This window comes from Asterias rubens, chromosome 5 (genome assembly GCF_902459465.1).
Source record: "Asterias rubens chromosome 5, eAstRub1.3, whole genome shotgun sequence".
In the NCBI taxonomy this organism is placed as follows: domain Eukaryota; kingdom Metazoa; phylum Echinodermata; class Asteroidea; order Forcipulatida; family Asteriidae; genus Asterias; species Asterias rubens.
This window is the reverse complement of record NC_047066.1, coordinates 18,552,382-18,573,566: the sequence shown is the minus strand read 5'-3', so window position 1 is coordinate 18,573,566 and position 21,185 is coordinate 18,552,382. Positions and strand designations below refer to the sequence as shown.

Sequence of the window (21,185 nt, the reverse complement as noted above, 5' to 3'; positions counted from 1 at the left end):
AAAAAATAATTATTAGCATAAAACCTCACTTGGAAGGAAACGAGTAATTGGGAGAGGTTGTTAGTAAACTTTGGGAGAAACGGCTCTCTCTGAAGTGACGTAGTTTTCGAGAAAGAAATAATTTTCCACGAATTGGATTTCGAGACCTCAGATTTAGAATTTGAGGTCACGAAATCAAGCATCTATAAAAGCACACAACTTCAATTGAGCTCAAGGTTTCACAGGTTTGTTATGTTATGCATATGTTGAGATACACCAAGTGAGAAGACTGGTCTTTGACAATAACCAATAGTGTCCACTGGCTTTCATCGTGTAGACAAGGGTTAATATCGTCCACTAGGAGCCTGAATGGTAGAGCAGAATGCACTACCTTCCCAACTTCTTACGTGCCTTGCTCAAGGACCCAGGTGCCATGACCGGGATTCAACCCCAAACTCTACTGATGGCAACACACCAAGGCTCTCAGTACGTAAGGATATCATCCTTCCCAAATTTCCACGAAGCAATATCATTGATGGCCCAGTCCCTTGCCAAGTGTCATGACCGGGATTCGAACCCACGCTCTGCTGCTGAAACAATCCGAGCGCTCGATCCGTAAGGAAGGGTATATGCACAGGGGTATCATCTACTATAGTAGTAGCATTCCCAATTTTTCAAGAAGCAATAATCATCATTGCTTGAAAATCAGGACACACTGACAACTAACCTGAATGGAGGGGACGGTGCTGACACTTTCCACTGTCGTCCGCCGTCTCGTCCATAGTCGATATCAGTCAAATCGGTAACTGACGTGGAGTGGGTAGCACTCAAAGTCCGCCGTATGTAAGTGTCTTTATGGCGGTTAATGAAGTTACCCTGATAGGAACAAAATACACGTAACTTGTCACGTTCATTTTAAGTTTGGTTTTTACCCCTACGCTGATGTGAGTAGGTATACACATTCAAACCGGGACCTATTACAAAAGAGAACATTAGCGTCTACGCGCATGTGATGAGACAGGGAGGCCTACCCGGCGCAGCTATAGATGGTCTGCCTACAGGCACAATTCGAGGCAGATGCCGCACTAAGCTGCGCTGGATAGACAACGCCACTAAGTGGAGTGGAAGAAGCGTCGAAGAACTTTAATGAGAAGCGATTGAAAGACACCAGGTGATGGCAGCAACTCAGGAGTGCGTCACCATTACAACCTGAGGACGAGGCGGCCACACGGACGCAAGTCTATGCCGAATGATGATGATGATGATGATGAGGGTCTACGGTTTGGGAAAGGTCCATGTTGGAAAAACGTTCAAACCAATTGTTTTGAACCACCTGTTGCAAAAAAAGTTAGGGTAAAAACAAAAGAGGGACAATGGGAGGAGTCACGCTGTCCGGTTCTTGTCCGTTTTTTTTCTGTTTCAAAATTGAGTTTTAAAATGTCGATAGTAATTCCATACCGATCTCAGGTTGGCGATTTCATCTGCCACTGACTTGTTGTCTTCTGACCGAGTCTCCAGCTTTCGCAGCTTCTCTGTGATGTCATCAGTCCTCAACGTGACCCCAAAAATATCCTCATGGTACCGACCCGTGGCCTTAAAATACACACACACAAAACCGACAGAATTTGTTAAAATGATGGACACCTACACTCTAAAAAACACATGTGAACAATGGAATAAGTCTGCTGCCACCAAGCGTTCAAAAGTTTCTTATTGGTTTATCTTGGATGATGACGTCAGACTTTGGTAAAACTTGGAAGTTTTAAGAGCAGTAAGTCGAACAGATTGATCGCACATGACGTCATTGGCCACGATCTTTGATGTAAAACAATGGGAAAAGAACACGTGTACGTGCTGCGCATGATGACTCTTACGCAAGAAAAGCACGTTTAATCATCAAAGAGTAGAGTGTCATGGCCGAATGGTTGTGAGAGCATCGAATTAAAGTTCTGGTGGTTAATTCACCGGAGTTTGGGTTGACTATATTTGCTTGTCTTTACCTAGGCATATAATATAATTAAATGGGTACGCTGCGAGGGTAGAGGTTGATATTGTGAATGAAAAAGCCTTTGGAGCACCACGGCAGATCAGGTCTGTATACTCCCCAGGGAGCTGAGAAAGATTACAGGAATGTCGTGGCCCAATGACCGGGGCATTATTGTAAAGCCCATTGATATGGTTTATTGTATGTAAAATGCGTTATGTAATAATTTGTTTGTTAAATGCTATCTTTGTATTATCTTCATTCATACTTTCATGCGTTTTAGACGTTTTTTGGCCTCGTCTGTGGTCATTTCTCCGTGTTTAGCCAGAATGGAGTGTATCGTAGCTGATACTCCAGCTGCCATGTTGACGTCACCACACACGTACATATGACCTTTGACATTCTGGAGTGTCTTGTACACCTTCTCCGAGTTCTTGCGCAGTAAATCCTGAACATAAGTCTTTAGGAGCAAAAGAAAAGAAACAAAAAATAACCTCTTTTTTTCACACAGAATTTAGTCCAACCAAAAAATAAAGCGTTTGAAAAGCGTTGGGACAGGTTCAAAATATAAACCTGGGAATTCGCTCCGGGATCTGGTAAGTTTTTGTCCTTTTTCTTTTTTCTCATTGGCGTTTTGAGTGTTCATTAGGATTGGAGGATTTAAGTATGTGCCCTCAGAATTTGTGTCATGATTTTTGAAAGTGGTAAAAATTGGGCAAATCTGGTGACTAGCTGTCGAAATTATATTTGTTGGACCAGATTGTCATTTGCCGCTCGAGAGAATCTCGTAACCCCCCGGCCAGTCGGGAGGAGGGTTACGTTAGCGCAACTAGGTATTCACAGTCGGAGCGAATAAAATCACTACGATCGCGCGGTAACGCTTCTAGTAATATTCAAAACAAAATTGTGGTAACAATTAATATATTTTGTCCATAACCCAAGTATAATTTGGGGTTTAGTTTCTCAAAATGCATAAGTTGTTGTACTTCTTAGCACGTTAGTTTTTATTGCTGTTCATTTTCAGAGCCATAGCCAAACGTGTACATACAATTTAAATTTTGTTTCGACTTACTCTTGGAAGATGCACCTCTCGTGAAAAAGCCGTCCACATGTCTGTGAGGGCGCCCTCCTTCATCGCGACTTGTTTTTCCTCTTTATAAACGTTATCTAGTTTGGAATGTCTGCAGCCAAACACCAGCGTGACGTCACCGAATTGGTGTTCGGTTATCTTGCTGTTGGTATCTGCTTTTGACAAGCTTTCAGAGATGTCGAATTGACGTTGTTGCCAGAAGCTGCGGAATGGCGCAATGCCAGTGCCTGGTCCTACAAGTATCATTGGGGATTGTTTATCCTTCGGCATGTTGAAAGAAGACTCCCTATGTTGGTAAAAAAAAAAAACATCTCTTAATAAATAGCCGATGTGTGTGTGTGGGTGTGTGTGTGTGGGCATGTCTACTATTGATAACCGAGGACATTAACAAAAGGAATCCGGGAAAGAGTCACACCGGGGACAGTCCTCGGTAGATTTTGTGTACAAAACCAATGGGGACGTCTGAAAAATAAATTATGCCCAAACAATGGGAGAACAAAGAGAAGTCCACGGTTGTGTGTGTATGTTATTGGATCTTCTCCCTGGATACCGCATCAAACCTCGCCAAATTTAAACGGAAGAAAAACGCTGACTTCGTTTTGACGCTCATCTATTTTTGAACAAAATCCGTTTGAGAATTGACAGATTTATGAGTAAAAAACATCCAAAATGTGTGGGATTTTGCGTGTTGTTTTAACTGTTGCTATGGACCCCGCGCGTAGCGCGGGTTTCCCGCTAGTATTTTTAGTTATATAAATCAGTTCCTCAGACAAAACGATTTCCGTTTGAACTAAAATAAAAACAAGCGTAAAAAACATCACACTCGGTAAGTGTATTACTCGGTAATTGGTATTCACTTTCTATGTACGACCCCCCCCCCCTCCTTAGTATATTTTTTTAGCAGTGCTACACAACATGTGGTATCTTACTTTCTGATGTACAAAGGTACAGTGGTGTCTTCGGCTAGAGAGTCTAACCAGTTGGAACATACACCACGGTTGATAGCGCCACTTCCTGAAAACAAGTAAAAAGGTAAACATTTGTGTATGATTATAAATGATAATTATAAACAACGATGTGAGGAGGGGCATTTATTTTAATATTTTCTAAAGCTGACCTCGAGATCTTATTACACAAGTTTGCTGCTTTACAAAAGAACACGGTACGTTTTTGTTTCTGTTGTCTTTGTCTTTAAGGAAGGGGAACAAAAAGCCTCATTTTCCTATGTTAATGTCAGGTTGTTTATTAACTGTTCTTCATTTTTTTTTCATTTTTACAAACTATTATATGTTTTCTGAACAATCACACTAAGATGTATTGATTGATGTTGACATGAAATAAATGTATCTGAAATGAAAAAAAATATCCAGTGAATTAATTTTTTGATCAGTGTGAATGCGACTTGCAGTGATTTTGTCTTGAGAAAAGCCTTCAACGCTGCATTTGCTTACAAAATGCTATGCAAAATGTGTTGAAATTTTGAATGTTGCGGATCATATTTAAATTACCAATCCTAATTATATTCATGACCACAGCTGAATTCTCACTGCTCCATTCAACATCACGTACCAGACGCGGGCACACAAGTGTTCACGTGCAATGGTTAAGGTACCCTTGGCAAATTAAAGTGATGTCATGAAAAAAGGGCTTTTAGTCAACTTCCAATCATTGGGGAGCTTATGTCGACTGCTAAACCTCAACCCATGTTAAACCATCTGTTAACTATAGTTGTAATTTTTTTTGAAGAAGAAGTGTTGCAATGGGAGACCTGCGACCGTTAGGTGCAGCAGACTGAGGTAAATTTCATAGCTCTGAGCGGAAATTACGGACAACAAAGGAATGTCCTGGTAAGCTGCTGCCACCCAAGTCCACGTTGGTTCTGTAAAGAACCGGTGTGTTCTTATTGCCATCTTAAGAGCAAGACCAAATCCAAGGCAATGGCAATTTGAGCAAAGATTAGCGAAGGAAAGGAAGACTTTGGAACGCTAGGTGGCAGCAGACTTACCAGAAAGTGTTTATTGTTAACGTAATTTCTGAGTCGAGCGTACGCACACAGAGTACAACAATGAATCTGCTGCCACCTAGCGTCCTAAAGGCATTGTTATAAGTACCTTTTGACTTGTACTGGACAACTGCAACGGTCAGATGCACCTCCCCAGGGTTTAGTCTGGGACTGGAACTGATGGAGTAGTATCGTGGCCGTAGCAGTGGGAGCAAGGTTAAAAGCATGGAGGCTGGTATCCGGAGAGTTGGGAATGCTTCGAGTACTTCAGCTAGATTAGGGAATGTGTACTGCCATTCATCGTACACTGCTGAACCCTAAAAAATGGTCAGGATAAACACAAAGGGGTTGTCAACTTTGACCCTTTTCGAATCCACGGCTTCGGCTCCAAATTCGGCCCAGGCTACCTAGACTTGATTCAAGTCCCATTCTCGTATGAGAGGTCCCTAAGCATATAGCCAAACTTAATACTATGAACAACACGTAGCATACACAGTACAGTGCGCGCTCGCCGTCACATGCGGAACAGGTTTTGGAATGCAGAGCATCACAAGCAGTATTTTCCTGGGGATGGCACGGGATTGGGACTTGAGTCAAGTCTAAGGCTAGCTTGGCCCCGCGGTTGTTTTAACAATTTGCGCGCCGTACGCGCTCAGGGCTTCAGATGAGACGATGGAGCCTGAAGCCGAAACCAAAGCCGAAGTCGTGGTTTCGAAAAGGGCCTATCAACAGACTGGTCCCCAAATGAGATACTCCTTTTGGTAAAAATAAGTGACCAAATGGTACTGTCACGAAGTTGAAAATCTATATTAACATATCTGAAAATGTTTTGGAATGTCTCAGGAAACTGATTCATTTTCAAAGCAGTTAAAACCATTTGCTTATTAAGGGGGCCCTGGATGGACCCATGTTTGTAAAAACTACGCACGCTTCGCTTACTACGCTCTATGTACTTTGATTATTAATTAGCCAGTGTTCCATGGAATTCTGTCCGCCGCTTGGCGCTTAGTCGGTCCCCAATCTGGGAAATAAATATGGGCTGGGGGATGGAAGAATCAAAAGAGGGATCTACCAGAAGAAGTTTGTACCGTTCGCCATATGGGGGACAGAATCTCTTACCAAACCGGCACTCATAACGAGTCATTAGCTTGAACACTTGAGCGGTATGTGAACAGTTTGTGCACACAGCATAGGACAGTGTGCGACGCAATTACTTACCAACAGGGTCGATTCATAAAATCGAACGATAATTAATGTGTGGGAACTTCACTTTGAAAAAAACAAAACCCAACCCAACATTTTGTGGAATCCAGATCTAGGCCTAATAGACCCTTCGCATGAAATAATTATGGTAATTAGCTGCCTACAAAACAGCGCGATGTTCATTCATTTTGCCAACCAACATGTGCCATTTACGTATTTCATGGGAAGGGTCTATATAGACCTTTGTCATGATGCCTCAACGTTGGTCATGTTCCTGATATCCGATAGAAATGAAGTATGCTAATAATCATTTAGCAAATATGAACCAGACTATTTTGTTCTTCCAGCCTCCAAGTTCGTTTACATTGATACCAGTGGGACAAATTCAAGATGGCTGCACCATGATAAAGGTCTATTAAAAACAAACAAAACACAACACCTCATTGTCAGACTGTTGCTCGAAGTTTTCTTGTTGTAACTGCGTTCAAAAATCACAATCCAATCACAGCAAAACAAATGGCAGACGATAGGTGTAGATACATGCCATGGATGGGTGAAGACACACGCAAATCAATGCAAAAATCAAACATAAAAGTGACAAAAATAAAATTTATTGATTAGTTGATTAGTCCTTAAATCAAGATAACATTAAATTACCGGGAAAGCTTCATTTTCTGGCAACTCACACCTGTTATCTCCATGTAATTCCTTTGCCAGACAGTGGACTTGGTTTGTTCATGCACAAACTAGTAGGGCTGCTGACTGAGGGGCAGTTTAACTGCTCATCCCTTAAGTTCAATGACCCACCTAGTTCAATGTAAACGCCTACTCAGTGAAAATGATGTATACTTTCTGATTTTTAGTTGCAAAACTCAAAAATTATTCAATGAAGCTTTCCCGTAGCGGCACAATTAAGTTCTAACTAAACAACCGCATGCATTGTTCAAAACACGAACAATTTTCTAAAGGTTTGGTGTTAAAGTAATTTCGCTTTCAGAGATGATCAAAAAGCAAATGAAAATAAAACAAACAAAAATCAAAATACAGATGTGCATACAAGACACAAACACTTTCATCAAACGTGACCACACAATTTGGTAGGTTGCCTTTTACAGGTTGAGCGAAAATTGTTTAACGGGAACGCTATTAAAACTTCTTTATAACGTGTTTGTTTCATTTTATTATATCTGTACACTTTATTCCAAGATTACAGATACAAAAATAAGGCCCCAGGTTTTGAAAAACTAAGAAAAAATCTGCCGTTGACGGCGTGCGTCAAAATGACAATACTTTGACGTCATTGGAGTTTGCTTTGTTATAACTCCATGCTGCAACAAAGCTAATGTGGCGATGGTCTAGCGGTTTAGGGCACCGAATTTAACTCTGGTGTTTCTGATCAGCGGAGTGTGGGTTCGAGTCCCAGTCGTGACACCTGTGTCCTTAGAAAGACACATAACTACGATGCTTCATCCTTCGGATGGGACAAACCCTTATGTCCCGTGTGTTGTGTAACGCACATAAAACAAACAGTGCACCTATCAAAAAGAGAAGGGGTTTGCCCGATATTCGTGGTTTGATAGGCAGCATATTGCGCTACAACACCTTGTAAAACATTACATGGTGCTATGTAAAAGGAGTACTCTCATAATTCAAACGTGATCCTACATACTTTGCACGAAGACTGTATGTTAATTACTGAAATGAGTGGATATCTTCACAGAGTCACCAGTCATTTCGATGGCGTGGGTTCGTATCCCACCGCTGCCACCATGAAATGAGTGGATAGCTTCAAAGAGTATTACTTCCAGATACACGTTTATTCATCAGAGTAACTCATGACTAGCTAACAAGGGTTGTGGAAATAGCGCCCTCTAGTGTTGATATATTACAATTACAGCACCAGGAGCGTCACTGATGGGTGCTGTATAAGAAGCCAATAATATTCCTAGTATTATTTAGATGGCGTGTGGAAGAAAGTTTAGTTGAACTTGGCTTTTACATACTTTAAAACATACGAGTTATTCTGAACAACACACAACATGTGCACAGTACTCTCAATGTGAAAACAATTAAATAATAAATTACCTCTCCTAAGCGAGACAGTTGTTTCTGTTCCAATGGGCTTCTTGCATGCATGGATAGCGTCTTGAGCAACATTGGTGCAGGTGTAGATGTGACATCAAGGAGATGGGACAGTGCATAGCGGACAGAGCACGGTAGGAACCGGTTATGTGGAACCCAAGCTCGAACGGTACCTACATGAAAACAACGTTAGATACTACATTTATTTCAACGTTGCCAAAATTAAAGCCAATCGACACTTTCGGAACAGATTTACAAATAACTTACAGGGTTTACAGAAGGTAATATGGTAAAAGATTTCCCTTGAAATGCTTTACTTTTTGAGAAAACATTGAAACAATATCAATTCTCGATCGAGAATAACGGATTTTTTTAACTCATGTTATGACGAAACGTGCGGAAACAAGAGTTGGTTTTCCCGTTATTTTCTCTCGACTCCGATGACCGATTGAGCCTAAATTTTCACCGGTTTGTTATTTGATATACAAGTTGTGATACACGAAGTGTGGGCCTTTGGAAAATACTGTTTACTGATGTTGTGCGATTGCTTTCGTTAAATTCAAATAAACCTTTATATTTTGGGATCGTTCGATTGTGAAAATTTATGTTCAAAAGGTGGTCGCATTTTCTAAATAATGCTGAAAATTCGGAGCGGTTATGTCCATGCTGGAAGAATGGGAGACTTTCCAACGCTAGGTGGCAGCAGACTTAACGGGTAAATTTCTATTGTTTACGTAGTTCTGAACATGCGCATAATTCTGAGACCAATGGCTTTAAGTCTGCTGCTACCTATCGTCACAGAAAGTCTCCTATTAAACTCCCTACAAAGGAATACATATCTGATAAAAATTATAAAAAATTCTCAGATAACCTGTACTAGGTAAGAATGTTCAGATTTCACAAACTTTATTTGTAGGGAAAAAAATGATACAAAAATTTAAGTAGTCTTTTACCAAGATCAGTTGTTCTGGCCTCGTGGCGGTCCACTCTAATCACTACATCTGGTTTATTCCCACAATCGATTCTGCGCAGAATCCGTTCCACCAGAGCTTGGTCATTGGATGGATAGATAGCCACGTGATCTCCTGGTTCATAGCTCAGTTCCTCGTTACCCTGAGTGCTCAGTCGAACGAGTATGGTGGATCGTCTGAAACACAATACAGTATACACTTCAGAGTGGTGGAGTTAAAAGTTGTAGTTAATCTATAATGAGAGACTTTGAAACTCTAGGTGGCAGCAGACTTACTTCACGATGTTCGGAGCACGATATAACCTAGACTGGGCACCTTAATATTCACGAGCCTCGAAGTGTGACGTCAGATGTTCAGGCTAGTCATAAACGATGTACATGTCCAATGTATTACCCGGTAAGTCTGCTCCCCCATTGTCTATATCTGTCAAAGTTGAACATTTTGCTTCGTAAGAGCATTTCTGCCGCAGGCATTTTGCAAGCATTTTGTTCTTCCGTCTATATCCGTCTATATAGTGGGCACACATGTATATTTTCGGTTTTAATATACTTTTTCTGGCTATTTATAACAGGGTTTGTACGTTTGGTACGACTTTGAAAATGAATGGCAAACTAAATCTCACTTGATAAAAACTTATATCTTTTTTCATAAACTCATTACTTTTAAAGTCACCTGGAAGTGGTATTTTTTCAAAATAAAGCTTTTGTCACTAATATATGTGTTTTGATGAGTGGAATGTGAATTAACAGTTAACTAAGGTTTAAAAAAATCAGTTCTTATGTTATTTACAAATTTAAGAGTAGACCCCGACCCGAGAGGGCGCTGTTCGTGACGTCAATCGAGGCAGACTTTGCCTGTAATGCGTAGAGTAAACACAATTTAGTAAACACAAGTACATGTACGGACCAAGTCGTGAGTTTGTACGTTTCAAAAAGATTTTTTTTTTTTTCCCGGCAATGCCGACCAGGTGTATTGCTGCTGAATGCAGAAAAACACTTTTTGAAATGTACCAACTCACGACTTGGACGTACATGTAGTTTGCACGTGTGTTTACTATACGCATTGCAGGCAAAGTCTACCTCGATTGACGTCACAAAAGGGGTAGGCGGAGTCAGCCCCTAACAACTTTATATATTTTTTAAACATATAAATCGTGACAAACAATTACTAAAAAAATTGTTTTATTGTTCGTAAGCATATACTCTTATGTTTGAAAGAAAGAAAAAAATTATATTTCCAGGTGACTTTAAGCAAAATTTATCTCAAAAATGCTTTACGCTATCTAAAGCTGCTGAACTTCCAGGTAAGTTTTCATTGCCATTATTTTTAAGGATTTGAAACTTTGCATAATGGAAATACAATATAGTAAAGTTTGCGGTGACACCATGGTATGATAAATCCTCTGAATGAGTTGGGATGGTTCTGAAAAGAACCATAGGTTTCAACTCGACGTTTCGATCAGTATGCTCTGATTGTCTTCTGGAGAAAGCTTAGGCTTACATGTGTAATGTTATTGTTTGTATTTGGCTCCGTGATCACTTGAATTTGTGCGCTTTATAAATAATTAGTTTTACCTGGATAGTTTGTTGTGTAGGTTTGTCTTAGAGATGAATTTACAAGGTAGAATCTTTTTGTGATGTATGCGACTCAAAGTTGAGCAAATGTTAGCCGGGTTAGCCTGATGGTCCACGACTACAACACGAAACTTCTCTGCGGCCCAGGTAGCGTCAGGCATGGAGATGGAGGCTGCTACGTTATCAATGTTAACATCAGTGCCAATGCAGAATGTCTCGCAGGAGATCTACAATGAAAAAACACAAACATTGCTTTCTTAAGCTTATTTATAAATCGTATTGGTTTAATAGCAAAATTTGCAAACAATAAATGTGGTATTTATAAGGTATATTACATCAAGTAAACTGAGGTAGCATTAAAAGACAGTGGACAATATTGGTATATTACTCAAAATAATTGTTAGCATAAAACCTTACTTGGTAACGAGTAATGGGGAGCTGTTGATAGTATAAAACATTGTGACAAAACGGCAGTTTGATTTCGAGTTTGAGGTCTCGAAATCAAGCATCTGAAGGCACACAACGTCGTGTGACAAGGGTGTTTTTCTTTCATTATTGTCTCGCAACTTCGACGACCAATTGAGCTCAAATTTTCACAGATTTTTATTTATGCATACCAAGTGAGAAAAACTGGTCGTTGACAATTACCAATAGTGTCCAGTGTCTTTAATTAAAAAGAAGGGTGGCATTAAAATAGGGCAAATATATGTTTGAGAGATTAAACCTTTGACGATACGGTATGTAATATCCTTTGACACCCTTGCCGTCGATTTCACAAAACTCTTCCTAACTTAGGATTCATCTTAGGGCTTAGGACGGGTTGAGTTCCGTATCAAAATACGTATGACACATTGAACCCACCTAAGTTAGGAAGGGTTACTCGTCCCAACTCGAGTTAGGATTAATCCTAGCGTTTCGTAAAATCGGCTGCTGTACGGACAACTTAATAACTCGATTTTCCTAATCTTAATCTTAACATCTTAACTTTCCCAGGTTTGTTATTGTGCGCATATGTTGAGATAAACCAAGTGAGAAGACTGGTCTTTGACACCTACCAAAGGAATCCAGTGTCTTTAAAAATTACCTTGAATATTTCCTGGGCCCATTTTTTGAACGCAATCTCTTGACCTCCCATTTCGTTTCCTATACCGATCTCCAACAGGCGCTCTCCTCCCATTTGACCAAGTAAGTCATCCACAGCATGTCCAAAGGCATTGAAGTTAGGATACGCAGACGATCCCAGACCGAACACTGAAAACCTATCCAATAACAGTGTAATAGAAAAGTAGAATAGAGTTAATAACAATCCACCATCACTGTTAAAAATGTCCGTACATTTACGGACTTCGTTAAAGGATTTGGGTACTTTTTCAAAATGTCCATAGATTTACATTAAACTTACAGGATTTGAAGATAATGAAAGTGGAAAGCTTCCCTTCAAATATTACTTACTGAGGTGCTGTAGTTTTTGAGAAATGAGTAAAACAATGTCATGAAAATACGTTTGTAAATGATTAAAATAATTTTCATCTCATGAAGCGATGACATTGTTTTACTCATTTCCCAAAAACTACAGCACCTCATCAAGTAATATTTTCAGGGAACCTTTCTACTATCATTATCTTCAAACTGTGTAAGTTTAGTGTAAATCTGTGGACAATTTTTTTTGTCCCTACAAAAGTTACATAGACCCCTTAAGTGAAATTTCGCCGTTATTTTACCTGCCCTCCCCGAGATCCAGGCCTTACCTCACAGCACTGAGTAGCAATGTAGGTGTATCCATCGAAGTCAAAGAATTCACTCGCAGGATTTTTCTGGAAGATACTCGAACTGGATGGTTACAGAATTGCTCGTAATCAACAAAGTCTGTCGAATCTAAACCACTGTAAAAAGAAAACAAAAGTAATGGAGTCATATTTATGCACAGTAAAAAATTTGTACAGTACCCCTTGACCCAAAGACCCACTAGGTGTCAGGAAACTTCGTACCTTGGACACATTCGTACCTTCTTACGAGACACTTCGTAACTTCTTTTTTTTTTTTTTTGGGGGGGGGGACACACTAAGGATCCATCTTGACGATTGCGTGATTGTTTTACTTTAAAATACTCGAACAACAAAATATGAGCGTAAGATGTGTCCTTGGCGGACATCAAGTTATACAAAATATTAATTTCACCCTAAAAAGGACAATCATTTACATTATTAAACCAAAAAGACAATTCATTTGAATGAATTGTCAACTAAAAAGTATTATTTTGTATCTCAAGGAACATTAACTTATAAAAAGAATACATGAAGGAAGTGATTCGGCTGAGGGTACGAAGTGACTCGGCTGAGGGTACGAAGTGATCGGCTGAGGGTACGAAGTGACTCGGCTGAGGGTACGAAGTGACTCGGCTGAGGGTACGAAGTGACTCGGCTGAGGGTACGAAGTGACTCGGCTGAGGGTACGAAGTGACTCGGCTGAGGGTACGAAGTGACTCGGCTGAGGGTACGAAGTGACTCGGCTGAGGGTACGAAGTGACTCGGCTGAGGGTACGAAGTGACTCGGCTGAGGGTACGAAGTGACTCGGCTGAGGGTACGAAGTGACTCGGCTGAGGGTACGAAGTGACTCGGCTGAGGGTACGAAGTGACTCGGCTGAGGGTACGAAGTGACTCGGCTGAGGGTACGAAGTGACTCGGCTGAGGGTACGAAGTGACTCGGCTGAGGGTACGAAGTGACTCGGTTGAGGGTATGAAGTGACTTATTTGGTTACGGTACAAAGTGTCCAGGGTACGAAGTGGCAAATGAACGAAGTGTCTGAATCCACCCACAAGACCTTGCACAACGCGAAACGCACCTCCTGATAAGAATGCGCGTCTATAGTACCATTTCCATAATAATTATTGTTGAGTCAATTCCTCTATTTTAACCTTCAAAGTGGAGGACAAGATATGTAGTGCTCTGCGCATAATGGGTTAAAGTGACACTCCAAACTAATCTTTCATTTGAAAGTTATAACAACACAAAGTAAGCAATGCCAATGTTTTGGTTGAGTGTTTCTGAAATAAGTAAGAACAAGCTTAGTCAACAATTCTTATCTGGAACTTTGTATCAATTACAGTAGACTGATTACTTTCCAAAGGACGCGAGGAGATACATGCTTTACACAACGGTTTAAAAAACCGACTAAACATAGAAATAGTTTGACTTACTCATCGTTGTTATTCATGTTTTTGCATTGCTGGGCATTCGACTTCTGGACAAGGTATCGAGCGAAACTCTGTACACATTAAAACATATGGAATAATATTAGGCACCAGCTTTGAAGCCATTATACACTTTCGGAACAGAACAAAAAAATAACAGTTCACAGATTTACAAATAACTTACAGGGTTTACAGAAGGTAACGGTGAAAGACTTCTCTTGAAACATTGTTCCATTAAATGCTTTACTTGTTGAGAAAACATTTAAACAATTATCAATTCTCGATATCGAGAATTACAGATTTATTTTATATATTTAACACATGTCATGACACGGCGAATAGTGCGGAAACAAGGGTGAGTTTTCCCGTTATTTTCTCCTGACTCCGATGACCGATTGATCCTAAATTTTCACAGGTTTGTTATTTTATATATAAGTTGTGATACACGAAGCGTGGGCCTTTGGACAATGTTGTTTACCGAAAGTGTCCAATGGCTTTAAAGAGCATTATTTTGAGATGCAAACGTTTGTTCCTTTCATTCAAAAACGTTACAAACAATATTTTAACACGTGTTCATTTAATAACAATCTATTGGAGACTTTGGAACGCCAGGTGGCAGCAGACTTACCACATGTAAATTTCCATTGCGTACGTAACCAAGAGACGTTAATGTGAAAATCTCTTTTAAGACACTGGACACTATTGGCAACTACTCAAAATAAATTGTAAGCAAACGAATCAGCTTGGTAATTAGCGATGGAGAGCTGTTGATAGTAAAAAAAAAAAAAAAAACATTGTGAGAAACGGCTCCATCTGAAGTAACGTAGCTTTCGAGAAAAAAAAATCCACAAACAAATATTTGAACTTGTTTTACAGACCTCAAAATTAGATCAAGCATCTGAAAGCACCTTCGTGTGACAAGGGTGTTTTTTCTTTCATTATTATCTCACAACTTCGACGACCAATGGGAGAATTTTGGGACGCTTGGTGGCAGCAGACATACCAGGTAAAATCCATTGTTCTCGGTCATGTGCACACGCTTAGAACTACGTAAACAATGGACATTTACCTGGCAAGTCTGCTGCCACCTAGCGTCCTAAAGTCTCACATTGAGCTTAAATTTTGACAGGTTTGTTATTTTGTGCATAATGTTGAGATACACGAAGTGAGAAGACTGGTCTTTGACAATTACCAATAGGGTCCAGTGTCTTTATGTAGTGTTGGTTCTAAAAAGACACGGTGGTTACATAGTTCTGAACAAAGGTGCATTACCGATTTACAAAGGATCTACCTGGTAATATAAAGTCTGTTGCCCGTTAGCGTCCAAAAAAATTCACAATTGGAATTGTATCTGGATTAAAGTGATTCAATTATTATGTTCTAAGTATTAAGTTCGTTCGGGCATTTGTTTATTTATTTATTTGTTCAATATTACTTGTCCATTGTCAGGTGGGTCTCCATTTCCAAAGGTGCTTGCAACTACAAGCAGTAAGCTCTCGTGTTCAAGATCAGCCACGTCATAGTCATCCATGCATAGTATCTGAAAAAAAGGAAAACCAACATGAATTTAAAGGGAAGGTACGTTTGGTAACCACTCTTTAAAATAATGTCAGTAAAACAATATTGGTTATGGTGCCCGCAGCAGCTTTCGATGGTATAAAACATTTTGAAAAACCCTTTTTTACGAAGAATTTTGATTATGTAAAAAGATATATTTTGTTTTGTATGCCCCAGAATTTGAGAGATACGTTTCATTTCACAGATTGTGCATACTTATTATGGATTTTTCTTCTGCCGTGGACACAACTGCTCCGGATTCGGCAATTAAAATAAAAATCCCAAACATGTGAGGTTAATTGTTTATAGGTCACAACTTACAAAAAACCTCGTTAGTCTTTGTCTGTACCGTGTGTCTCAAAAAAAAAACTATACACTTTTGAAACGGCTGCCGATTAAAAAAATATTTGATTCTGGGGGAAAAGGTTTAGTTGTATATATAGTTTTAATATGAACCAAATTATCTTATGACACAATTAAAGTCAGAAAAGAGTATGGAAATTAGGCTGCGCAGGAATTAGCCTTCCCTTTGTGAGAGGCTATCCATACATATGAACCTTTCCCCCAGAATGATTTTTTAAATTATTATTCGCCAGCCGTTACAAATGTGTATAGTTTTAAAAAGTATTTGCATCCATACCTTTGCATTGAATGCTGAGCTGAACATTCGATGAATTCTCTCTGCATACGTTTTAGCTCGTCCAGTCTCTGTAGCGTAGAGAACGGTAGCCTTAAAGCGCTTGGATAAAGCACGTATCATAAGACGTGCTACAAATCGGACAGCTCTATAAGGTCAAAAAAAAGTTGGAAATCAATCTCTAAAATTAAGAGCTAAGAACATTAATAACAGAGCAGAACAAAGCTCTCGTGAATTTTTCTTTGTTCAACCTCGAATAACACTTTATATTGGGATAATAATAATAACAACAATTGTGGCTTCTTATGTAGCGCATAATTATGTCCATCACTCAGTGACGCTCCTGGCGCTGTAACATACAGTATTTCCTGCAAGATGTGGGACTACGTTTGAATTATGAGACCTAATTCTGATAGCATCACGTTATATTTTACAAGGTGCTGTGGCACAATTTGCTGCCGATCGGACCAGGAACACCTTCTCTTTTCGATAAATGCACTGGGTTCTTTCACATGCGTTACATAACACATGGGACCAACGGCTTAACGTCCCATCCGAAGGACGAAGCAATGGTGAAGGTGCCACGACACTTCCACCGTTGTGAAAAAAATAGGTCCTTTGTTTGAAACGAGCCGGTAAACCCGAAAGACTAATCGATAACAACTTCGGGAGAGATTTTCTTACTCGGCAACTTCCTTGAAAGTTTTCTTGGATGTGCTCTGTCCTATCTCCCCAGGCTGGGACTTCGACACGTGTGTTTTCCATGCTGCTTCCTGGAACAAAGAGTCACCAAATATGAAAATAACAACAAAGTATCACTTGTTCTCGTTAACATACGCATGCTCACAACTACTGGACAATAGTAGACAAATAGCATTCCAAAGTCCCCAACTGAAAATGAGTTTACAACAACAAACAAACAGACACCCCAACAAACAAACAAACAAACCCCAAACAAACATTCAAACAAACAAAAACCCCAAAAAACAAATAATGACAATCTTAAAGAGAATTCAAAGAGAATACACTTGAGAAACATAATTTGAGTAGCCAGGGCAAGGTCTTTATATCCGCTGGAATTTTTACAACATAGACTGGTCCGCTGTCTCAAATGAATTCCTCATTGAATCTTAGTCTGTCGTGTAAGGTGCATTATTGTATGGGACCGATTTCCACAAAGAGCTAAGATAGATCGATACCGCAAATCAATTGTCGCTAAAGTGTGATGTCACAATACAACATCAACATGGTGATACTGACAATTGTTCTTACGATGGATTGTAAAACCAGTCCCACAGCCCAATTTCATAGTACTGCTAAGCGGCCGATTTTGTGCTTACTGTGCAATTTTTATTTCACAGCGCTGCTAATCGTAAGCACACGAAAAAGGCATGCTAACCTTCCGGTGCTTACCGCTCGAAAATAAATGACGTCACAATGCAAATCCACGGTGAACACGCAATATGGCCGCCCATTTTTTCTGCTAACCTGTGAAACACGCTAAGTCTTTAAGCAAATTGTTCTGCTACAGTGAGCACGCAAATTTGCTCACCGTTAAGCAGCGCCGTTCAAAGGGTTTTAGGACTAGTCCTAGGAGATATTAAAAACTTAAGACTAGTCCTAAGATAGGATGAGTAACTCGTCCTAAGTCGAGATAATACTAGTCTTAACTCTTTGTGAAATCCACCCAGGACCCAAAACCATGCAAATATTCATGGGTTGGTTAAAAACAGTCTATCTAGAAAATCTGGAAGATTGGGGTTGCTTAATTTAACCCTTATGTATGAATAGTATATTGAGTTAAGTATTCTTGACAGTTGTCAAATGGCAGGGTTTGATTATACCTGGTATTCGTAGGATGGTTTGAGGTTATAGTTGAGCATCTCTTGATGATATACCGGGCATGCACTCCCTGACATAGGGGGCACAATCCAGACCCAGTCGGCAGGGCAACCGCCTCGTAGCTGCTGCTCGTTCTTCATGTGTGCCATGAAGGACTCTGACGCGGAATGGTGATCAGTGATGGTCACTTGAGCTTTCTAAATGACCGATTATCAAATGCAAAGTAAACAATAGAAAGTTAAATGGGGTTTGAAGCTTTGCAAGGTGTGGATAATAACTATAAATATAAAATATGATTAGTAGACTTGCGGGTACCAACCATGTGTAAAATCTCTTTTGAAGGAGTGTTGGCTCTGAAAAGAGCCGGTGGTCTTGACGTTTTGAACAGTATACTCTGCTCGTTTTCAGAGCCACCACTCCCTCAAAATAGACTCTACACATGTACACACAAGTCAGCTATTTATATTTATATTTATAGTTACTCTTAAAAGACAGTTAGTTGGGCATTGGAAATTGGACTCCTATCTATCTTTTAATAAGTACATCCGTCCAGAGGAGTGCAATCGTATACTTGGGTGCAAATGTGCTTGGTCACGGGAACAAATATCAACAAAATGTGCTGCAAACTGAATCAAGGTGCAAGTAAAACAGATATATGTGTGGTAGAATATCGGAGGGTGAGTGGACATTTACAGCAGTAGTTGCTTTGTCGATATTGGATATTTGACATTCACGTAGGTTTGAACAGTAGTTACTTTTTCGATAATGGGCATTAGACATTCACGTAGGATTTAACGGTATTCAAATGTCCTTTATCAATATAAAAGGTAGACATTCAGTGTACAAGAATGGTTGTCGGTGACTTGTGTCACTTGTGCTTTCTAAGACCGATGTAAATGCAAAGTATTCAACAAATTTTGTTATGACACGGTAAAAGATATGGCAGTAAAGTTAAATTGATATTGGACATTTGACATTTACATAGGTTTGTACAGCGAATATCAACGTTGCGTTTTTTTGATAGTGGATTTACATTCATGTAGGTTTTTACAGTGTTCAATGTCCTTTTGAATACCGATCTAAAAGGAAGACATTCAGTGTACACATAGGGCCTGTGTGAATGCCTAAGTGTTCAATATCAAACTAACTTTACTGTCATGTAGATTTGAACAGCGTTGTACAGCGACCAGTGTGCCACTTTGCCCCCCCCCCCCCCCGGGTATGTACGTGCAACAATATTGTGTATTGATTTACAAACGTTTTGAAGCCACCAATTTCGTTTTTAAAAGAAGAAAACAAATCAATTCACAGACTACCTACTGCTAATATTACCATTTTTACTATGACACTATTGCAGATAAAATGTAGTATTAGTGCGAGGATGCTTTTAGAAAATGAAAGTTTAGAAGAGAATGGAAGCAATGCGAACCTGAAAACTGTATGATCAAAATTTACATCATAGTGTTAAAATATACCAAGAAAATAATCAAAATTTACACCATAGTGTTAAAATAACACTATGGTGTGTGTGATGCACAAATATTATTTGTGACAACACACATGGTGTTAATTTAACACCCCGGTTTTTGCAGTGAACTAAAACATTTTTATTCACTTTTTTTTTGAGAAAAAAAAATTAAGTCACAGTATATCTATCTGCTTATACTGCCATTTTTACTATGAAAATATCGCAGATAATTTTTTGAAGTGTGAGGATGCTTTCAAAAATGAAATGATTACAGACTGTAAGAAGACTTGTGTAACGCATGTAAAAGAACCCAGTGCATGCACTTATCGAAAAGAGAATGGGTTCGCATCGGTGTTCCTGGCTGTGGCTGCTACATGCGCCGTAGCACCTTTAAACTATTATGGTGCTAATAAGGATTAGATATCATAATTTCAAAAACTTCGTCCCACTCACCTTGCAGTAAAAATACTTGGCGCTTTGTATCTTTTGGAAAAGGCGCGTTATAAATACGGTTTTGATTAATGGAAGCAATGCGAACCTGAAAACTGTATAGCACCGCTACATTGGCCTCTATCAAAGCCTTGTCTTTCCAGAGAGATATGTTGGAGCTAGTATCCAATCCCATCTTCAGAGCTATAGTCTGAAACAAAAATGTGTTTATAAATACTGTCAGCAAGTGTAATAAGTTGTTGTTTATACACTTGTTTCAATATGTGGCAATTTCTCATGATTGAAAACAATCGAACATTTCCAATAACCAAAAGTATACTTTGCCTTACAATTATGATGACATATTATAGTCGTTTCAGCAAAAGCAAAAAATCTTTCAATTTCCTATAGGTTGACTAGTACCAATAGGAGACTTCGGAACAATAGGTGGCAGCAGACTTACAAGGTAATTAAAGACACTGGATACTATTAATAATTGTCAAAGACCAGTATTCTTGGTTGGTGTATCTCAACATTAGCACAAAATAACAAACCTATGAAAATTTGAGCTCCATTGGTCGTCGAAGTGGCGAGAATGAAAGAAAAAACACCCATGTATTTGATCTAATTCTGAGGTCTTGAAACAAAAATTCGTGGAAAGTTACTTCTTTCTCGAAACTTCAGCGGGAGCCGTTTCTCACAATATTGAATACTATCAACAGCTCTCCATTACTCGTGAGTAAGGTTTTAAGATAATAATTATTTTGAGTAATTACCAATTGTGTCCAGGCCTTTAAGCAGTTTTGAGCATTCACACATTACCGAGAACAACATCAGGTAAATCGGCAAGCACCTAACATTTTAAAAGTCCCGTATTGAATATCATTTAAAATGCTACTTCGGTAGTTGTACAATTGTAAGGTTTAAACAACGTCTCATCACTTCAACCTACCTCTAGTAGATTGTATCTGTTGACGTCACAGAGATTCCTGGCTCCTATTTCACTGCTCATAAACCATCCATTAAAAGGACATGCAGTAAACTCGAGACCCCCTATATCTAAGATCATGTTGGACACTGCGGGCACGGAATACCATTTCAGACCAAGCTCAGCAAACCAGTCAAATCTATAAAGAGTCAATCAACATGAGTTTTTCGTTAAAATAAAAGAACCC

General features: G+C 39.4%; 1 protein-coding gene across 1 annotated transcript in view; it reads right to left on the bottom strand.

Moving 5' to 3' along the window:
- The window catches only part of LOC117290268 (nitric oxide synthase, brain-like), a 29,488-nt gene that overhangs the window by 1,586 nt on the left and 6,717 nt on the right, over positions 1–21,185 (bottom strand). The window contains exons 4-21 of the mRNA XM_033771569.1: positions 20,963–21,137; positions 20,120–20,221; positions 18,116–18,310; positions 16,956–17,044; positions 16,275–16,419; positions 15,513–15,617; positions 14,084–14,151; positions 12,634–12,768; positions 11,970–12,144; positions 10,886–11,112; positions 9,294–9,487; positions 8,344–8,513; positions 5,165–5,372; positions 3,983–4,067; positions 3,036–3,339; positions 2,232–2,423; positions 1,438–1,572; positions 707–855 (exon numbers count right to left, since the gene is read on the bottom strand). Coding sequence (XP_033627460.1) covers positions 707–855; positions 1,438–1,572; positions 2,232–2,423; positions 3,036–3,339; positions 3,983–4,067; positions 5,165–5,372; positions 8,344–8,513; positions 9,294–9,487; positions 10,886–11,112; positions 11,970–12,144; positions 12,634–12,768; positions 14,084–14,151; positions 15,513–15,617; positions 16,275–16,419; positions 16,956–17,044; positions 18,116–18,310; positions 20,120–20,221; positions 20,963–21,137 — 2,853 coding nt within the window. The remainder of the gene's footprint in view (positions 1–706; positions 856–1,437; positions 1,573–2,231; positions 2,424–3,035; positions 3,340–3,982; positions 4,068–5,164; positions 5,373–8,343; positions 8,514–9,293; positions 9,488–10,885; positions 11,113–11,969; positions 12,145–12,633; positions 12,769–14,083; positions 14,152–15,512; positions 15,618–16,274; positions 16,420–16,955; positions 17,045–18,115; positions 18,311–20,119; positions 20,222–20,962; positions 21,138–21,185) is intronic.